The 22,743-nt window shown below is 35.9% G+C and overlaps 1 protein-coding gene and 1 long non-coding RNA gene across 2 annotated transcripts; both read right to left on the bottom strand.

Annotated features, from left to right (window-relative positions):
- Positions 1-1,561: 1,561 nt before the first annotated feature.
- LOC133698519 (uncharacterized) lies at positions 1,562-2,064 on the bottom strand. The gene is made up of 2 exons (XR_009843153.1): positions 2,008-2,064; positions 1,562-1,791 (listed from the first exon to the last, which is right to left on the bottom strand). It is a non-coding gene; the product is annotated as an uncharacterized LOC133698519 (long non-coding RNA).
- A 1,181-nt stretch (positions 2,065-3,245) lies between these two features.
- Positions 3,246-20,751, bottom strand: LOC133698518 (helicase protein MOM1-like). The gene is given in 15 exon segments (XM_062121466.1): positions 3,246-4,089; positions 4,285-4,510; positions 4,602-5,535; positions 10,136-11,361; positions 12,548-12,652; positions 13,259-13,500; positions 13,655-14,555; positions 16,839-17,012; positions 17,421-17,726; positions 17,808-17,948; positions 18,254-18,508; positions 19,543-19,650; positions 19,827-20,008; positions 20,213-20,694; positions 20,696-20,751. Coding segments are annotated over 15 exon segments (6,003 nt in total). The 3' UTR covers positions 3,246-3,424.
- Positions 20,752-22,743: the final 1,992 nt, after the last annotated feature.

Here is a 22,743-nt window from a genome sequence, read left to right as displayed (position 1 = left end):
GTCTGTTAGGGTGACGCGTATAGGTCAATGATCGATAACAAGGTGTCAATGGCATTTTTTTCCTTCTCCACCCTCTTTTCTCTCTCATCTCTTCCAAATTCATATTAGTCCAACCAAAATTAAAAGATGTCATGTCATTTTATTTTTTTAATTAAATTTGATCTTTATTCTTTTGATTGCTCTGTTTTTTTTTTCTCGCTTTGGGTTCATTTTTTTTATTCCATCCTTTAACATTGGGTTGATTTGAAATTAGACTTTGTGATTTTTTTTTATATGGGGTAACCATGGTCTAAGACCTGGATTACAAGTTTAAAAGATTAACCTGAGTTGACATCGATATTTTATAAAATATATTTTTACATTCATTTTATTTTTTAATTTCATCATTTGGCATTAAGTTTGTTGAAAATTAGGATTCGTGATTTTCTTTAACTTTTTCATATGAAGGTATCCTGATCTCATAATCTAAGTTTTCGGTTTGACAAGTTGACCTGAGTTGACACCATTTGGTGATAGTATACAAATTAACTAAGTCTTGTTTTTTTTTTCCTATGAAGATGTCAAACTCAATTGATAAGTTGGCTAAATTATACGTGAACGAAGTAATAAGATTACATGAAATACCTATGTCAATTGTTTTAGATCATGACCATTCACATCTCGTTTATAGCCAAATATACAAAATGCCTTAGAAACGATATTGAACTTTAGCATTGCTTTTCACCCCAAAATGGATGGACAATTTGAAAAAACAATCCAAACCTTTGAGGATTTATCGAGAGCATGTGTGTTAGAGTTTGAAAAAAATTGAGAGGATCATTTGCCACTTGTAGTGTTCACCTACAATAGTAGTTATCAAACTACAATGAAAATGAATCCTTATCTTTATGAAGCTTTGTGTGGTCAATGGTGTTGAACACATATATGTTGTGAAGAGATAGGTGACAAACTAATAATGGGTTCTGAAATGGTGAAAATTGCATTTGAGAAAGTAAGGATGATAAAAGATAAAAGGAAGATAGCCTAGAATAGACAGAAAATTATGTAAAAATTAGAAGAAGACCTCTTGAGTTTAATATCGAGGATAAAGTGTTTTTAAAGGTTGCTCCCTAAAAACACATTATATTTTGGTATAAAAGGAAAATTAGCACAAATATACATCAAATCTTAAACTAAGGGTATTTTCTGAATATTAAAATATTAACCTAGAGATTAAATAGGTTAAATTAAATTAAAAATATAAAGTTAAATGACAAGATATGAAATTAAAAGAAACAAAAGACTACATAGTTCAAGTGTTAGAAAAGAAAAAAAAACAGGGAAAAAAACTAAGCTAAGGGTCAATGTGTATTCTAGAAAAAAAATAACTAATCTAGAAATATATGACAATAAAAACCCTAAAATTAATCAACGGTGTAATCCCCTTCTACAAATTCCTAACAACTTAGAGAAAAAAATAAAAAGGCATTGGACTTTGGTTTGTTTTTCTCCTTGATAATGCAATGTCCAACAAACCTTAAGCTAACAAGATACCTAATGATGAAATTTAAGTCAATCAAGCAGAAAATAAGAAGAGGTAACTTCATTCATAAGGTGCAGTGCAAATAATTCAAAATTAACACCCCATTCAAACAACAATAACAAACCTACTAAGAACACCAACAAAGAAAGAAAAGTTCAGATATAACTTAGGCACCCTCAAACTTCCTTCCCTGAGCTTGAAAGGGCATACTAAAGCCAACAACAGAACAAGTCTTGTAGGCTGAGCTGGACCACAAACAACTCTGGAAGCTGATGAAAAGAACAAATGAGGAGAAAGTCAGCATGGGCCAAATTATTCCAAGCCATGCGAAGCCAATTACAATAAACAGACCAAAAGAAGACATAAGGAAATAAAAGTCAGTCTGCAATCCCAGGTAAAAAAGCAAGGACTGCTCAACCAACAACACCAACAAAGGAAGAAAAGTTAAAATTAAACTTAGACACCCTCAAGCCTGTTTCACTGACCTTGAAAGGACAGTCCAAAGCCAAGAAGCAGCACAGGTCCCGTAGGCTGAGCTGGACAATAAACAACACTGCAACCTGATGAATAGAAAATATATATATATATATATCAGCAGGAGCCAAATAATTTGAAGCCTTGCGAAGCCAATAGCAATAAACCAAACAAAACAAGACAGAAGGAAATAAAGGGTAAAAAACGATAGGCTGCTCGACAAACATTCTGATGAAAAAAGCTTATAAACGAAAAGCAAGAATATATTTTTAACCTAACCTTTCTTTTAAACGTTAGACACAGAAAGCACCCAAAGCCAAAAACTCTAAAACAGGACATAAGCCCTTATATATTGGTGACAAAGACGCAACTAGTATGGATGCTATGCCAAGACAAAAAAAAAAAATACAAAATAAACAAAGCAAGACACTCTCAAACTGATTGAACGGGAACAGTCGAGTCCTGACATGCCAGAAAAGATTAGTGTTAGCTAAAGAAAAACTCTTCCCCCCGTAAAGGACAACACCAGAAGCATGGACGCCTTAACGTGTATTAAATGGGTGTCTATTCACAGTTTCACACAACTCAAAAACATCTAAATTCTCACTTTTTCTTGTCACAGTATAACGCCTCATTGACAACGCAGCAGCCAAGAGAATGGTTTTCAGGATTTTAGGCAGCTGCTACCCAACACACGCGTGCCATGATTTAAGGATGAAAGTTATAGGCAGCATGAAACTCTACTAACAAAAGCATGGAGACAACTGCAATTCCTGTGACAGAAACAATGGCAGCCGAAACAATATTAAGCAGCTAAACCACAAGTTTAAGAAAAAACAAACTGTGTTCCAAGCCCAACCAAACACAAAATAAGCTCTACCGATCAATATGTTCCCTTGCCCCAGCCCCAAAAAACCTGAGTGATCCAACAACAACCCAGATAAAAAGCCCAAAAAGGAAGTCACTGTTGTGGTGAACAGGAAATTGTCTCTACATCGCACCTTGATTCTCCAAGGCCCTTTAGTGTTTTTTTTTTTTTTTTTTTTTTAATGTAATTTCGTAAAGGCTTAGCTTTCATCATCACGCAGCCGAAAAGATTATTCTCCACCACTCCGAAAGCAAAAATCATTTTTTCATAAACATTTCAGGTACAACTTTAGAAGCAGACCTGGTCAAGGCAGTGCACAGATGATAAAACTACAAGCGTAAAATACATCAAAAATTCAAACCGCATGAGAAACTACAGAGATAAAAAACGAGCTTATACATAGACGATGCATTCAACTATTTACACCCGCAAATTCTGCAGCCAAAAAGTTAGCAACGCCCTGAGTTCTCATGAAAATAGTGTTCCAAAAAAGACAAAAAGAAACTATATACTACGGAAATGAAACTAAACGATATAAAGTACATAGATAAAACCACATGTCAATCATCATCTGATAAACAGACCTCACTTGCTGGGTTTGTCAGCACACTATTCACACCATGTAGCATGCTAAGCTCTGGCTGGGTCAACTGGTTTGGGTTTGAAATCAAATTTGTTACTGGAGGAAAACTGCAGGGTTGAGTTGCATTTGTACTTGTTTGATAACCTACATCCATTAACGAATCAAGTCCAGAGAGATATGTGCTAGAAGGCGTGACCCTCATGCTTTCACAACAATTTGTCGTAGTCTGAGGACCAGATTGTTGCACAGATGCTGGAGCTCGTGAAGGAATCTCAGAAAGCGTGGGAGAAGTTGAAGGTACTTGTTGACTTTGCATCCCATGTAGAAAGGAAGAAAGACCCGTTGTTGATATGGATGCTGAAGGTCTAAAAGGTTGCAGGTGTGGGGCTGGAGCTCGAATCCCACTACCAAGTTGGAGATTGTTTGTGATAGGAGAGATGGAACCAATATGTGGTGGTCTGGTAGGGGTGCCTGATAAAAGTGATGAGCAACGAGCAACCTCTAGAGGTGGGGAGGGAGGGGAAAGTGAGGGGCTTGTTTGATGACCATCTGCAGAAACACCAGATGAAGCAACAATAGGAGGCCTCTGAGCAGTGGGTTGAGATTGCCGAAGTAGCTGCTGCACAGCACTAGAGGTGATCTCTGCCAGGAAAGATAAGGTCAGGAGTTCACCAGCGATGACATGGTATACAAGCAAATATTGAAGGCAAACATTCAAGCAATCGACAACTAAGTTTAGGTTCCCATCAATCAAGGATTAAATGCATTCCTAGTTATGTTTTCATGACTCATCTTTTTCTTCAATTCCATATTTTCAATATAAGGAATATTACCCACCTTGCTGCTTGCCAAGGGTGCTAGATGCCATACTATCCATGCACTTGGTCTTGAAAGCCTCAGCCAATATCTTGTTCATAAGAACTTTGTTTTGATTGTCATTCATCTCTTTCTTCTTACACTGGAAATCAGATTCTATCTCCTGAAGTTTAATATCATGTTTTTTATGAATTTGAGCTACAACCTCCACTATCTCCTTCTCGCAATCAGATTTCAACTGCAGCTTCTGCAAAATAGAAAATGATTTTTCATATAAAAGCAAAAACCCAAGGCATGTTTTGAGCACCGAAATACAACTAAGAGAAAAGGAAACAAACTGTATCTTCATGGATCTTGATGATTTCTTCAGTTTCTTTGCTTAATCTATCCAACTCATTTTGAAGTGGATCTTGAGACATGGATACAGGCATTCGCACAGAAAGTGCAGTTCCAGGATGATTACTAATTCCAGGGGTAACAGGTGCAGCCCTCATGTTTGAAATATGCATCCCTGATCCACCAACAGCTATCGAGTCAATAGGCGAAAGTTGTGCAAATGAAGTTGCAGGCTGTGAACCACTAGGAGTAGGAGAGCCAGTTGATAGTAACAATTCCAGCAGATGCTCAGTGACAGGTGCATCATTAGGAGATTGGCCAGAAGCTACAACAAGAGGTTGGGATGCTGAGGCATCAACTAGTTGAAAAGCAATCTGGTTATCACAAACTTGTGCAACTCCATCTTGCAGTCTAGAGGATTCCGCTGATTGACTAGTATCTGAGGCTACAGCATGTATGCTGTCAATCTCTCGCTGAGTGCGGCTACCCTCCAATTCTGCACTAGTAGCGGTTTCAAACCCTCCTGATGGAAGCACTCCAGCCAGCTGATCAACTCCAGTACCAATAGAAAAGGCTGTAACATAAACACCAGTGTTCTCTCCACCATTACTAGCACTCCCTTCTACAGGAGTTCCATGAACTCCTGATGGAACCCCCTCATCCTGCAGGCCAACTTCATTGGTTTGGGGCACTCCTAAAAGAACCTCTCCATTTTGCTGGTTGACTGCAATAATATTATCAGATTGAGAATCTTGATTAAGCATAGACACCAATCCATTCTGCTGATCTTCTTCAGTGGCATTATCAGATACCATAGCCGATATTCCATCTTTCTCCATAACTCTGTTACCATGCTCAGCTTCCAAAGAAGCGGTTTCAGGCACTTCCAACAGAACTTCTCTGCCATCCATGCATGAAGTTGTTCTGACAGTATATGTCAATATAAAGGCTGAAGTCAAGCATACAGCTGTAAATGCTTAAATAGGAATATAAATGCTTAAATAGGAAATTTACCTTTTACTATATTTAGCTTCCTAGATTTCCTCTTTGTAATTACTGTGTACAGCACAATAGCACTACTTTTCCTATATATAATGAAAGCCTAGTCAAAAGGTAGAGGCAATTCAAACAAATCTGTTATGGTATCAGAGCCTCTCTCATAGAATTCCTAAAATCTTAGTCTTTTTTTTTTTTCTCTCAGTCATAGCCTCATGGAAAAGTCAGATAATGTTTGTGTCAGATTTACTGGCAAAAATTATACTGCTTGGGCATTTCAGCTGGAGATCTTTCTCAAGGGAAAGGAGTTATGGGGTCATATAGATGACAGCAACAAAGGAGACTTGGCTGTTGAGGGATCTGTTGTTGCTAAGACAGCATGGGCAGCCAAAGATGCACAAATCATGTCATGGATTCTCAGTTCTATGGAGCCACATCTTATCCTGTCTTTGCGTCCTCATAGATCAGCAAAGGCTATGTGGGATCACCTCACACAAGTCTATAACCAAGATAACAATGCTAGGCGGTTTCAGCTTGAGTTGGCTATTGCCAACTATACCCAAGGAGATCTCTCTATTCAAGATTACTATTCTGGATTTTTGACTATGTGGAATGACTATTCTGATCTTGTTACAGCTAAGATCTCTGCTGAAGGAGTGTTGGCAGTGCAGCAAGTCCATAAGATCAGCCAACGCGACCAATTTCTGATGAAATTGCGATCTGAATATGAACCAGTACGTGCCTCTCTTGTCAATCGTGATCCTGTTCCATCCTTGGATGCTTGTTTTGGAGAACTCTTGCGTGAAGAACAGCGTCTCCATACTCAGACCATTATGGAGCAGACCAGAGCTGCCCCAGTTGCTTATGCTGCCTACAGAAAAGGGAAAGACCATGATATGAGCAAGACACAATGCTATAGTTGTAAGAAGTATGGTCATATTGCACCTCATTGTCCAAATAAGTTTTGCAACTACTGCAAACAGCCAGGACACATTATTAAGGAATGTTCTATTCGTCCTCCTCGCATCAACAAAGCTTATCACACTGCTGTTACCAATGCTGGTCCTTCTGCTCCACAGCCACTTGTTGGCCCATCTATCTCACAGCCTCCAGCACATTTATTAACCAGAGAGATGGTGCAAGAAATGATTGTGAGTGCTTTCTCCACACTTGGTCTTCAAGGTACTGGTTCTTCAACTCTTCCTTGGATCTTAGATTCAGGTGCTTCCAATCACATGACAAACTCCTTTGGTGGCTTAAGTAATATCCGCAAATATTGTGGATCCTCACATATTCAAACAGCTAATGGCAATGCTCTTCCCATTGTAGCTGTTGGTGATATACCTCCTTTAAAGGATATTTTTGTCTCACCTAAGCTTGCTGTAAATCTAGCTTCTGTAGGTCAGTTTGTGGACAATAATTGTGATGTATCCTTTTCTAAACATGGCTGTATTGTACAGGACCAGATGTCGGGACAGCTGGTAGCGAAGGGGCCTAAGCACGGACGTCTATTCTTCATCCAATTTCATGTTCCACGCACCTTGGTTCCTTCCTCTGTTTTATCTCTCTTTTGTACTGCACCTAAAGTGTCTAATGAAGTTTGGCATAAACGTCTTGGTCATCCAAATCCTAGAATTCTCTCCCATTTGTTGAAATCTGGATTAATAAACACTACAATGCATTCCTCTTCCAGTATGTTCCTTGATTGTGTCACATGTAAGCTTGGCAAAAGTAAAGTATTACCTTTTCCCTCTGAAGGCAGCAGAGCAACAAATCTTTTTGAGATAGTTCATAGTGATGTCTGGGGAATTAGTCCTATCCTTTCTCATGCAGGATACAAGTATTTTGTAACCTTTATAGATGACTACAGCCGTTATACATGGGTTTATTTCTTGCGGAAAAAATCAGAAGTTTTCTCTATGTTCAAATTGTTCCTTGTACTGGTTAACACTCAATTTTCTGCCATTGTTAAAACTCTTAGATCAGATTCAGGAGGGGAGTATATGTCTAACGATTTCCAATCTTTCTTGCAATCTAATGGTATCATTTCTCAACGCTCATGTTCCTATACTCCTCAGCAAAATGGAGTAGCGGAACGCAAGAATCGCCATCTTTTGGATGTGGTCCGTACTTTGCTCATTGAAAATTCTGTTCCTCCTAAGTTTTGGGTGGAAGCACTCATTACAGCAACTTATCTAATCAATAGACTTCCTTCACAAGTCTTGGGTCTAGAGTCTCCATATTTTCGGCTTCATCATTGCCCTCCTATATACACCAATCTTCACACCTTTGGGTGTGTATGCTTCATGCATCTTCCTCCACCTTATAGAAATAAACTTTCTGCTCAGTCAATTAGGTGTGCCTTTCTTGGATATAGCATTACTCAAAAGGGTTATCTATGTTTTGATCCACACACTAATCGAGTTCATGTTTCCAGAAATGTTATTTTCTTTGAAAATCAATGTTTCTTTCCTTTGCCTTCATCCTCAGCCACTTCTCTTGCCTCTTTACCCTCTTTTGATGACTCTTCTCATCTGCAAAGTGCTCAAGTTGACAGGTTCAAGCCACATATGGTATACAAGAGAAGACTTCCAGTGCTGCCCCCTTCAACTTCTGTCTTGTCATCTGCTCCTCCTTTGCACCCTTCTGTGGCTTCTGAGGTAACTGTTTTGGCTCCTTTACGCCGCTCCTCTAGAGTATCTATACCACCTGCTAAGTATGGATTTAACTCTTTTGTGGCACATAATTCTACTGCTGCTCTCTCTGCCACTTTATCCTCTATTGCTATTCCTACTGGTTATTCACAGGCAGCTAAAGAACCATGCTGGCAGCAGGCTATGCAGGAAGAATTACATGCTCTCGAAGCTAATCAGACTTGGGACATTGTTGATTGTCCTTCTGGTGTGACTCCTCTTGGGTGTCGATGGGTCTATTCTGTTAAAATCAAGGCTGATGGCAGCTTGGATAGATATAAAGCACGATTGGTGGCTCTTGGAAACCATCAAAAATATGGAGTACATTATGAGGAGACTTTTGCTCCCGTAGCCAAAATGGGTACTATTCGAACAATTCTGGCCATCGCAGCATCTAAACATTGGTGTTTACACCAATTGGATGTGAAGAATGCCTTTCTTCATGGTGATCTCACTGAAGATATATATATGCGACCACCAGCCGGCTTATTTTCCACTCCTACCTCTGCTGTGTGTAAGTTACGCCGCTCCTTGTATGGTCTCAAACAAGCTCCTCGTGCTTGGTATGAGAGATTTACTTCTATCCTTCTTCAATTTGATTTCCTCAAAAGTAAATATGATGCATCTTTGTTTCTACGTAAGACTGCACATGGAGTTGTGTTTCTATTGGTGTATGTTGATGATATAGTTATCACCGGTACTGATTTAGCTCTGATTGATCAACTAAAGCAGCATTTACAGAAATCCTTCCACATGAAGGATCTAGGTCCTCTAACATATTTTCTTGGTCTAGAGATTCATGCTGGTTCACATGGCATATTTTTATCCCAACACAAGTATGCCATGGACTTGGTGACAGCTGCTGGTCTCCAGAATTCACCACCCCTTGATACTCCGATGGAAATTAATCTCAAGCTACGCAAAGATGAGGGTGATTTATTATCAGACCCGGCAGCATATCGTACACTCGTGGGCAGCTTAATCTATCTTACAAACACTAGACCTGATATTTCTTATGCAGTACAACAGGTTAGTCAGTTCATGGCTTCTCCAAGGCACCTCCATCTGGCTGCTGTTAAAAGAATAATTCGTTATGTTCATGGCACAATTCGAAGAGGACTTTGCTATCCTGCTGGTACTTCTCTTGATCTTATTGCTTATAGTGATGCTGATTATGCCGAGTGTTCTGACACTCGGCGTTCAACTACTGGTTGGTGTATGTTCCTTGGCCCTGCACTTATTTCCTGGAAGAGCAAGAAACAAGACCGTGTTTCCAAGTCTTCTACTGAGTCTGAATACAGGGCTATGTCCCAAGCTTGTTCCGAAATCATCTGGCTCCACGGGCTCCTTGCTGAGCTTGGTTTTCAGCAGTGCACTCCTACTCCTCTTTTTGCCGATAATACAAGTGCTATACACATTACCGCCAATCCTATCTTCCATGAGCGCACAAAGCATATTGAGGTGGACTGCCACTTCATTCGTGACGCCTTTGCAGCTCAAACTCTATCACTTCCACACGTGTCCAGCAATCTTCAGGTGGCTGATGTTTTTACCAAGACTCTCACACGACAACGTCATCATTTTCTTACGACCAAATTGATGCTTATGGATAAGCCCACATCAATTTGAGGGGGGATGTCAATATAAAGGCTGAAGTCAAGCATACAGCTGTAAATGCTTAAATAGGAATATAAATGCTTAAATAGGAAATTTACCTTTTACTATATTTAGCTTCCTAGATTTCCTCTTTGTAATTACTGTGTACAGCACAATAGCACTACTTTTCCTATATATAATGAAAGCCTAGTCGAAAGGTAGAGGCAATTCAAACAAATCTGTTAGTATATCCTTCAGATGGTGAAGGATTTGCAGAAGCAGCATTCTCCAGGCCACCAGTGGAACTGACAATCTCAGTCACTCCCAAGGGAAATTCACTATCAGGCACCATTAATGCATCTCTATTACGAATTTCAGATGATGATTTATGAATGGTATTCTCTGGGCCATCACTAGAGCTGATAGCCTCAAGGACTCTCACTGCTGCAACCTGTGTAACAGGAATTTGTCCTTCACCTGAAGATGCATTCAAATAGACAGTATTCTCTGAAACATTCCTCACACTTGCAGTCTGGGGCATTTCCAAAGGAACCTCTCTGTCTAGCATGCTGGAACTAGCCCCATCAAACATCGGTTCAGATGCAGACAATACCCCAGAAAATACATCCTCATTCAAACTCACAGTTTCAAGAGCTTCCAATAGAACCTCTCCATCTGGCATGCTTCGGGCTCGTTCAGAAGTCTGATCTTTGGAACAAGAATTCAAAGTTGCAGCGTTCTGTTGATCATATCCAGACTCGTCTGCAAGTGGTTTATTTAGTAATCCAGACAACTTCACTCTAATCCAATGAGCCTTCCTCTCTTGCAACCTGTTCCTTGTAGCCAGTTGAAATTCCAAAACATTATTAAGGCGTATCTCCATCTTCCGTTTAAGCTCTCTGAACTCTTTTGCAAATACATTACCCAGTACCTTGAGTTTATCTGCTCTCATTGAACTATTACTGTGTAAATGAATAACAGCTGCCTCTGTTCTCTGCATAAGCTCAAGTTCTGCCTTTTCTTCCTCGTACTTTTTTTTTAACTCTTCCCTTTCTTCTCGTTGCCTCTGCAATAGCTTGTTCATCTGTTCATCACATTTCTCTTCAATGTTTTCTGAGTAATCTTTCTGTGTCAATCCTAGATGGGACAGGGCCTGATCAATGAAGAATTCTTGACTAGGTCTCAGGTTTTCAACCTCTATTCTAACCTTTTGCATGTTAGATGGTGTTGACAGTGAAGGTCTTCCATTTGACTGATTTGTACTGAGATCTTTAGTTGAAAATTCTGCAGCTTTTGGAGAGCCAGCCAACTTAAAATTTCCTGTATGATAAAGAAATACTTTCTTCAGATATCGCAACTTTGAATAAACAAAATCTGCCTCATCCTTCGTGCAGCAAAAGTTCAAATGCTGTTTTGCCAGTGCAAGTGATTCTTTGCGATCAAGTTTGTACTTAATCATGGAAGCTGCAGTCCAACACTGCAATTTGAACAGCACAAGGTACAGTAGGCTGTTAGCAGAAGCACCAAATATAGAAATGCTCAGGCACAAAATATGTACGCATGAAAAGGCAGAGGCACCAGAAAGGGAGGCAGTGCAGAAACATGAAGAGAGAGAGACCACTGGATTCAAGAATGTCAGAATCGAATTTCTCAAATCCAATTAGTGGGAAAAACAAAAAGAAAACAATTCATCAACTATGTTCTTTCCTTCTCATGGAAAAAGTCCTACCAGTAGAATTTCAGTTTAACATGTTTTAATTTTGATCAAGGCCCTTTCAAAATGGAGAAGAATAATTTATCAGCTGCATATTTTTCACTGACATTATTTTCATCTCTTTCCTGAAGGAAAAGATAGGAATTAAGAAACAAGACTGTACTTCCAAGTGCATTTTGAATTTCACATTTCTAATTGTCTTATTTCATGTTCATAATTCCTTTTATCTACGTCTTCCTGGTAATCTTAAATAGAGGATGAAGAAGAATACAGAAGATTTTTTTATCTCCAAAATAATCAGATATGATAACTTCAATCCTTAATTCAGATCAAAAGTCCACACTATAATCCTTCACAAGTCATGGGCTTACACCTAAAACAATCACCATATTCACAAAGAGAATGAAAAGTGCATTCAGCAAATGGCATACTAGCACATCAGGTTGGTTATTTAAAGATACAATTCCTTTCTGTTTCCTCAATATACGGATTAATATTTTAGGCTGCAAATCTTGTATCTGTTGCGACCCCTCCTCTTTGTAGTTCCTATGTACTACTGTTTTAGATCCAAGATGTCAATCTGACCCCAACAGAGGAAACAAAGCTTCAGCCCTGCTTGTTGACTTTTGAAACTCGGTTGATGTACACTTGTAAAGACAACCATGGAAAATAAAGGAATGAACTGATTTGGCAAAGGCAGATAATTTAGAGAACTGTCAAATTCAAAACCAACTGTGAAAATATAAAAGTTATTGCAAATGGAATGAACATTTTAAAAACCTCCTCAACAAGACAGGCATGTTAAATATCTATGATCCAAATTGATAAAGACATGGTAAGGCACAGTTTTTTAGTGGTGAATAACTGGTTAATCAGAGGGGAGGAATTTGCATCACAAGTAAATAAGTGATCAAACAGCAGGGAAATATCAGGAAAAAAGGGCTCTAACCAAGGATATCAAAAATGCTTGCAATATGCTAGCTGGCTCTCTACTGACATGGTGATTATTCAGTACATATTCCAGAAATTGGTCAACCATGACCTTGACATCCTCCTGAAACAAAAGTGAAACATATCAACATAATGACATCATAAAAGAAAGACCACAGCATAAGCTTGAGATCAATGACCCAGAAACTTCCAACAAATTCGTAAGTCGAGAGTAGCAGAAAGCATACAAATATATCATTAAAGAAAAGGAACCCATCAAAAGCAGTGATTACTTGAAAGACAGAAATTTAATTTTCCCAGAAGTAAAGTGAGGGTAGAATTTGGTTGGTTGAATTCTGGTATGCAAACTAAAGCCAGAGAGGGTTTTCTTTTATTCTTTCAAGTTTTCCTTTTGGATTCTCAGCAATCAAAAAGAGGAAGCAATGTTACAAATATATTCATATTATCCTATTATGACCTCAAACACTTGTTCGCTATATTGACAGTTGTAAGGATCATTGCAAGGTTGATGCTTGCATGAACAAAAAGAAGTTAGTTTACAGGATTTTTTCTTCTTCATTTGTATGCTTAAAATCAATTCTGAAACCAACTCAAAGTACTAAGAATAGAGTGGATAGGCAGACCCAATATACCATATCAAAGACCCTGCTGCAAAATTCATTAACATGTGCTACATAAAGTAACTTCTTCAGAGGGATGAGATACATACTGGGAGTTGTAAAATTTCACTAAGTTTTTCTATCTCTGGCTTCAAAACGAGATGGAGACTCTTCCGAGAATAATGTAAATTCATTCTTTCATTATAATCAACCGTATTAGCTTTTGGTAGAAGTGATAATTTATTATTCAAATGGGTGAAGTTGGAAACATGATTTGCATCAGTTGTAGTAAGACAACCAGTTGAACTTGGTATGAATTGAGACATGCTACACACTGGAGCTCCAGAAGTTCCTGCATGAATAGGAGACACTGTGAAAGTTGATTCAAGTAATTCAGCAATCCTCGCATTGTTAGGGCGGCAATACTCTGACAAGAGAACCAACCACCTGTGTATACAGGATAAGGAACAACACAAGGTGAATCAACAATGCAATTAGCCATTTACCTATTGGAGCAGCTTTTAGAGATGGTGAATTGGAGTTATCAATGGCCACTTTCTTGCGCTTCTTTACAACTTCATCAGCCTCGACTTCAGGGTTCTTCTGTATGTCATCAAAATATTGAACCCTTTTTCTGTTCCTCTGAAACAAACCAGAACTATATTTCCACTGTGGCTGTTTTCCCTTAAGTAACCTTTCCCAAAATACATGGGGCAGCTCTTCATCCAACAATTGAATTTTTGGCTCACCATGCAATGGAAGATTAGTAGTATAACTTCCTTGATTTTGTTTAACATTCAAAATTATAGAGTTAATTAGATTCTTGTCTTTTCCCTTCTGAGTTACTATGGTTAAGAACTCCTGTATAACATCTTTCAAATGTGACTGCTCAAACAACATATTTCCACTGGAGGCAGGGTCATTGCCACAATTAAACTCTGACAATTTGTCAAACAGATATGAAACCCCCCACATCAGAAGCAAGTGACTAGCACCCTGGTTTATCCTCTGTAAATTTCTATCAAGTGTCTTATCTTGCCTTGCAACAATTAAAACTTTTTCTTCCACAGTACAAGAAGAGTATAGACGAAATATATTTATCTGTTCAGACTCTGAATAAAGCGTTATTTTTTGCAGGTTCCTTATATCAGTATTTGGCTTCCAATCGCTGGCAAATATGATAACAGTATCCACAGATGAAAGATTTATGCTGGGACTACAAGCACGGGTTTCTAATAAGAACACAAACCTCCCTTCCTGAAGATTGTTGAAGTTTTTCAAAGCAGCTTGCTTCCTTGAAGGGAGTACATGCCCATCAACACGTTCATAACAACCCTTGCCAAATCTTTGACATATAAAGTCATCTAAAATATCTCCAACATTATCCTTTCCAGAACCTCCACTAGACTGTAAATCAAAACTAATGAGTTATGTAAGAAAAATATGCACAGAATAATTTGAATAAGAACAAAAATATATCAGGCAAGAACAAACATCGAAAAGAGAGGAATAGTAAAACAAATAACAGGCTGTTCACAAAGGTAAGCAAGATCACTAATCATAGGAATCTCAGATATCATAATGATCATGTGCAAGGACTTGAAATCATTCTCAATATCCAAAAATTGAGCAACCATTTCATATTAAATTAAGATCAGTGAAAATGGAGCCCTTATGACATGACTTTTTTGTTTAAACTATACTTGATAGTTTAGATAGAGGAATCAGTGAAAAATGGTCTTTACAGGAGATTCAGTGCATGCATTAGATTTGCATCCTGATTCTTTATGTCGAGGAATTCAATGTTTACCTCATATTGCAAGGCTCAACAATGCTTGACTCAGGCAGGCTTATTCAAATCTTCCAAGGGATGATCATCGAAAAACTAATTTAGATTTGCATCATAGCTCAGCAAGAGTAAGGAATATAGATTTATGATCTGCTATTAAAACACAACAAATGATCTATTACATGATATTTTGAACCATCTATTCTATCCATTCAAATGTTGAAAACTTTACAGTAGACACGGTTTACAAGCATGTATTGAGGATATTGCATGTATATTCATGAGAATCTATGATATTTATAGATAATTAAAAAAATTAAGAAAGGACTTCATTAAACATAAATCTGAAAATATTACTCATAAAGCTTCTAATACATTAATTCCAAAATAAATTAAAAAGTTGAACAAATTAAATTAAGATTACATGACCCATGAGTCATGACTAATAAAAGGATACGGACAAAAAGTTGAAGCTCAATTTAACATTAATTTGAAAAAACTAATCACAAAAACTTATTAAAAATCCTGTACAGAATAAATAAATAATTTCTCAAACTCAGGATTTGGTATGCACCAATCTAACAGATTACAACTACAGAATATGCAACATAATCTTGCTAATTCTAAGTTTCTTAAAAAATAATGGGGGGAAAATGTAAAGATGTTGAGATTTATTACCTTCATCTTCAAATAAACAGTTGGTTCTTATTACTCGAAGCAAAATTTGAAGATTGAAGCTTGATCTAGTTGAAAATACTTAAAAGAAATGAGTGTGTGTGTGTGTGGAAATGTGAATGGTTGAAGATGATTGTCAGTCGCCAAAAGAAAAAAAATTGGACAAAAAACTAGGTTTTCATAGCATAACAGCTGATATCATTATGTAACACAGCAAAAGAGTTGTAATGGAGTGAAGTGAAAAATAAGCGGAGCTGGCCAAAAAACCACTTGTGAAAACGGTAACAGTTTTTCATGACATTTAGAATTTATCTGGTTAGTGTCATAGAACAAAAAAGATAGAAACAGAAGGGACAAAAAAAAATTGGTTGGTGGGACAGATAGACATATAATAAATGTCTCTATGATAATTTTGGAGTGAATTTATGTCCTTTTAAAACTGGAGGTACATGGAAAAATGCCCCCTCTCCACTGTTCTCTCCATTGTCTTCATCATAACCAAATGCTACCTTAGAGATGACAATTTAACCCAAACCTGATAAATAAAAACTTGAACTGATCCAAGTGGGTGGGTTTGTTTTGGATAGTTTTTTTTATTCAATAGGTAATGAATAAGATATGAATATTGTCAAACCCAACCCGAAACCTAATCCAAGTCCGATCCAAAATATATACATTAATATTATGTAGAACATTAATAGTTTTTTTAATCTAAAATAATATATAAGTATACCCCATATTAACATTATACAAGTATATATGTATGACATTTATAATTTCATCTTTTGAGTACTATATATCTAATAAAGAGCACTCGAAACAAGATGAATAGGAGGATATAGATATCTAAATTTCTTACTTGATGGGTAATAGGCATTATATAGATATAGAATAAACCCGATCCATGGATACCAATGATATTCTGTTTTGAAAGACCAGTTCATGTAATTTCCACAAAGCAATCAGCATGGTTATTTGCATACTCTCTCTCAAAGAAATTATGGAACATAATGAGAAACTGAAAGCCCGTTTCTTGGAGGAAAGTCAATGTAAGAACCTTGTCTGGTACTCCAATACAGAAAATAACACTGTCCCAAACCAATGGACATAAATATTCAAAGCAATCATAATAGCAACTAACAATGATTTTGAGCGTGTATAATTGAGACTTTAAAGAAAAAAGATATTTTGCAAAGAAAAATGATATCAGATCATGAATCATGTACCTGAAAAAGAACTAGCACTCTTAATCCCCTCTCTTTTATGTTGAAAAGCATTGCATCCAGGAGTTGTAGCTTGCCGCTAGCTTTTATTCCAATATCTAAAATGTCAGCTTCTTTACTGTCTTTTGTTAATGAAATTTGTAGCGATGGATCCATGATGTAGGGATGATCACAGCACTGTCCACAATTACCATGCATACATCACTTGCTATTGGAAAAGCACAAGTACAACATCCACCTTATATCTCATTAGCAACTGGTAAACATATCAAAATTCTAACAGATACAAAAATCCTATTGATCCAATCAATGAGCAACAAATCTCCATGATTAAAGATATTGTCAGAGTCCCAATCCACAAGTTTACCCAAAAATATTTATTAATCATGGTTTCTGATAATTCCAAATGAAGAAACTGGATATACCAGGTTATGATTATGAATTTTAATGCCAAGGCCTTCACAGATGTAAAACAAAATCATATGAATGAATGCAGTCGGAGGTGAAATAAAAAAATAGATTTCACATTGTTAAGAGTCAAAAAATCACTAAATGAAGTTGATATAAAAGGCATATCGGTCCTACCTTTCGAGCAGAAATAAGAATATCATGTAGGGAACCAGCAAGATCATTCTTTGAGGATGAGCAAAGTAATAAGGAGTTTGAGAGTAGAATGGCACAATACTGCTCAAGCTGCATGATGGATAACTGTACAGGAACCCAGTACTCTTTAAGCCTTGAGGAATCTGGTTTGCAACCATTTGCAATGTATTGTGACAGCCTTTCCTTAAAAATGCCAGTCTTATGGCTGGAATCAATCACCAAGCATTCACTACCATCCGGATCACTCTGATGAACAAGCAGAGACAGCAAGTGCTCAGTGATGCCATCCTGCAAATCCAGTGCATGAATGACTGTGAAAGCAAGAATAAAGCATATGGGGAACAAAAAGAGGAAAACAAATGCACCCACCTTAAGCTGACCATTTACAAGGAGAAGCCGCATAGCAGTGCTTAGCAGCTTAATTTGTTTAAAATGTGAATATATTCTGGAGCGTTGGCACTCATCAACTATTATGGCTTCCCATTTCATTGATTCAAGCATATTTAGATCCTGCAGATCCATATAGAGGTCAATATAAATGCCCCAGCAAATCAACAGATAAGAATCTGCATATGTGGCAATAGTTTTTTCATAAGCAAGTAGAGTAGCATAGAACTCTCTTTCCTGTTTTCTTTTCTTTCTCTATCACAACAGATTCCATGAATAAATCATCTTGCATGTCAAACTATAGAAGCAGCATGCACTATGATAATCAAATCCACGCAAATCAGTTGGTTATTTTTTCCCAAGGACGACTTAATAAGCAATCAAAATCAACATGAGAACTGATATCCCACATAATCATGCATTCTGACCTCGATAATAACTTCTGGTGAGGTTATAAGTATTTGAAACATAATGCAACCTCCTTCACTGTAAAACTCCAACGTCCTAATACTTTTCCGTATGTCTTTGTTTCCATGATAAACCACAGTATATAGAGATGGAGCCAAACGAAATAGCCCTTCTTCCCATGAATGAAGTGCAGCAGAAGTCGTGATGATAAGAAATGGCCAAGTGGCATTGGATGATATTGACAAAATAAAATAAATCACCTTTGCAATTTGTTCCTGCAGAAAACACATCATAGCCATTTACATTAATTCCTAAGACAGATTTTGAACAACCATTATGTTAGTTAAACCACGAACAAAAGTTAATCAACAACCTAATGATCATCCAGACCTTGTATGATAGAGTGTGGAACCACAATAGCATGGCAAAATTGAATGGTGCCAATAAAAGGGGTTAGGTGCAAATCATAAAGAATAGAAACTTCTAACATGCTAAATCTTTAAGTTATAGACAAAGGAATATGACAAAGTTCATTTATATAAAAACATACATAGTATAGACAACAATATCATTAGACTGCATTTTCACAATGTGTCCAAGGTTCTGTTTTCTGCTTATGTGTCCTAAGGGAAAGCTGCAGTTTTGATACATCAACTTTCACTTTTTCTCAATCTAGTACACGGACTTTAATATTTTTGGTAAAAAAATTTATTTCACTAGTCATCGCAGCTTCTTGTAACAGAAATCATTCCGGTGTCAAGACCTCTGTCTTTTTCCTCCATACGGTGTCAAGATCTCTTCATTTGTTTTTGTTGTACGGTATGCTGTGGTGTATGTTTTATCCTAAATATACATGTCAATCAATATATATTATAGTTTTATATAAATTTTATTAAAAACTCCTTTCTAAAATTTTGGATAAAAAAGAACTATAATTTATAACCTTTTTAAGTTTATTTTTTAAATTATAACTGCAAAAACTATCACAATATCAAATATATATTTAGAATCTGTTTGTTTTTGTATTTTAAAATTGTTTTTGAAAAAAATTTAAATTTTTTATCTTTGCTTCAAGTTAATTTTTTTGCATTTCCAAATCATTTATATAAAAACATACATAGTATAGACAACAATATCATTAGATAGTATAGACAACAATATCATTAGACTGCATTTTCACAATATCTTTTAACTAACAGTTGATCATTTGATCATCATCAAGGTTGCACCATCCATTCATTGGTCCGTTACAGATATGAAGTAAAAGATTCACTGGCAAGCCTAGAACAAAGAGTAACTGATCACACACCTGATCATCAATAAGAACAACATTCTCTCCCTTGTGCCAGCACTCTAAAAGATTGTTGACAAAGTCCAGATGATTATTATCAAACTCAGGTGAACCTCCAGCTGACAACTGCAACAATTTAACCAATGAAACCTTTTTCATCTCAAGTTTCTGCTGGCAACTAATTTCAAACCAACATGACAGGATTTATAGACATATAAGAGAATTAACAGCGCATGCCATGAACTAAAGATTTATCAGAACAGAAAATTATTTTCCAACGTCTCTTTCACGGGTTCACCTACAACAGAATTTCCTAACATTTTTTTCTCAGAATCTTTCAAAATGCACTCTTCAATCAATTCCTCTACCTCCCTCTGACTGCAGCCACCACCCCCATCAACGTTCTCAGAAGCACTAGCTCTGAGATTGCTGCAATATCCTTGAGATGACTTAGCCTTCTTGTTCTTCGTCTCCTCACAAAAACCTAGCAAGTCCAGCAGAAAAGTATAAGAATGATTAAAGACATAACTTGATTGACGCTGGATTGAAAGAATAAAAGCCTGCTTGCACTGTTCATGACATCATTAAATGCTGCAGATATTGCAATACATTTACTAGTCATGAAAAAGGATTTGAAACAACTTATGAATGGAAAGTAAGATAGAATGAAGAAAAATTACTAGGCTACCTTCCAGATTAGCTTTCTTTTGTTGCTGTTTGAACAATGACCTGTAAACACGAGCATCAGTTATCTTTGTTTCAACCTGAACTGCTTTGATAATATGTTTCTCACTGTGGCCGATTTCATTAGGTTCAAGAGTCAACAATTTCACACTCTTCTCTTTCCTGTGCTTTTTTTTCATAACTGAAGAGCCCAAGCTTTTACCAGACTTCTTTGAACCAAAAGAACTGGATGATGACTGATTCTTACCCCTCTTAGACCTTCTCAAAGGACTCAACATGCTTTGCTTCTCAACTCTCCCGGATTTCCTCATGACTGCAGGAGTTGTAGGGGTCCGATTCTCAAGACGTTCAGACTTCCTAGTACTTGAAGGGCTTGGAGCCATGCTTTTCTTTGATGATGTTTCTCTGACTGACCTTCTTAGAGCAGATGTATCAGGTGCACTACCTGAACTAGATGATGATCTGCTAACAATGTTTTTCCCTTTTTGAACCATTGGTTTCCTCATCCTTAGCTTTGCAACTAGCTTTAGTATCATTTGCCATCCTTCAAGCTGTAAACCACAGAAAATTATATAAGATTCTATTGAACCAGGTAATGCTTAATAATGATGTTTCAACGAGCAACCAAGAAAAATAAATTCGAGCATCCCTACATGGCTAAGAAGTCCTATCTTTCCTTGTGTTATTCAACCTATCAAAAATTTACTAGAATTCCAAGCAATCTTATAAAGGGCACACCAGTTCGCCGCAATATCTCGTATCACTCCAATAGGCCGGATCCTTTAAGCTGCCTCATGACTCATCCTGTGCAACACATGAAGGCACGAAAATGTTACAAAACGAAAATATTATACCAACTTCTGAGAATTTCAAAACACAATATTTTTAATTAACCAAAAAAATACAATCAAAATCAATCAAAGGCTCAGAAAATATCTAACGCTGTAAATTTAAAAATTTCGCAAAGTATATGTGTGTGTGTGTTCTGCTTCAGACCCAACATCAAGAACCAAAAGGCATGTGTGTGTAATGCTAAAACAAAAGAGAAAACCTAACTCAACAAATTAAAAGACTTAGTGCAAATAACCACATTGCAAATCAGTACAATGCCATTCAAAATCATTAAACCATAAACCCTAATTTACTGCACGAAGGAAAAAAACAAAAGAAAAAGGGCAGTACCAAAATCTTCAGCAATCACACCAACGTTACCTAACGAAACCCTAATGCACTGAAAATATTACGTTCTTTTGAAGTTAGATTATGAAATTTAAGAGGAGGAGTATAAGAAGTAGGGATTAGTGCGATTAGAATTCCAATTTATCCGTGTGAGAATCTTGTGAGTGAGATTTTTAGTGTCCTGAGAGTGAAAAATATAAGTGTGTTTGGAGGCATTCACAAACGAGTTTTTTAGTTTAAAAAACCCATTTTAGTTAAAAAAATATATACATTTTTTACTGTTTTAAAATTTAAAAAAAAAACATGAACAAATACAATTTTTTTTCTTTACATGCAAACATTTTCTTAACAATGTTAAAAATTAATACTTTTATACATTTTAAAATTTATCATAAATTTAATTTTTATTATAAATTTATTATAAAAAATCCAATATAATTTTTTATTGTAGTTCTTAATTGAATAAAATAAAATTAATATTCCAAAATTAGATTATCATAAATACAAAATATAACAAAATAATTTTGATTTTGATTTTTTATAAAATATTTGTAGTATTAATGCATTTTTTTATAATTTTTTGTTGAAGAATAAATATAATTTTGATATTTTAAATTTTTCATTCTTTTTTTCCATCTACGATTTTTTTATCTTAATATAAAGATATTTTATTTCAGTTTTTTTATTATAAAATTAGTATAAAATAATCTTGTAATAAAATAATTAAATAAATTCGTTTTTGTTTATGTCTGGTTATACTTAAAATCTTACCTCTTATAAAAATTATTTTTGTGATAATTTTTTATTTTTATGACCTAATAATTTCTCAAATTTTGTGAAAGAAAAAAAAATTGTTAAAAGAAAAATAGCTACGATTAAGATGATCCCTTTAGCATCGTAAGCTCAACTAGTACGACTCAAATAACTGAATCATTCTTGACGAGAATTACGAGTTTTTTTCTTTTTAACAAAAATGCAATTTAATATTTGACATTTAATTTATTTTTATTATAGCACGAAACTCTTAATTTTTCAGTGTTTGATTATCTTATGGAAAATATGTTAAAAAATAGATTATTAATATTTTATTTTATTTTAAAATTTATTCAAATAATAAGGAACACAACTTACAAATTAAAAAATTGAATGAGAATAAAATTGAAAAAAATATAATTTCATAAATTATCTCAAATTAAATAAATAATAATCAAAATAATAGAGATCAAATCTAACTAATAAAAAAATTGAAAGATGATGAAATTAAAATAATAATAATAATTTCATAAATTATTTTCAATAAAATAAGTAACAATTAAAAGAATGAGGATCAAATTTGATAGATAAAAAATTTTCAAT

Source organism: Populus nigra, chromosome 7 (genome assembly GCF_951802175.1).
Source record: "Populus nigra chromosome 7, ddPopNigr1.1, whole genome shotgun sequence".
NCBI lineage: Eukaryota > Viridiplantae > Streptophyta > Magnoliopsida > Malpighiales > Salicaceae > Populus > Populus nigra.
The sequence above is the reverse complement of the archived record's forward strand: the minus strand, read 5'-3'. Positions and strand labels throughout refer to the sequence as shown.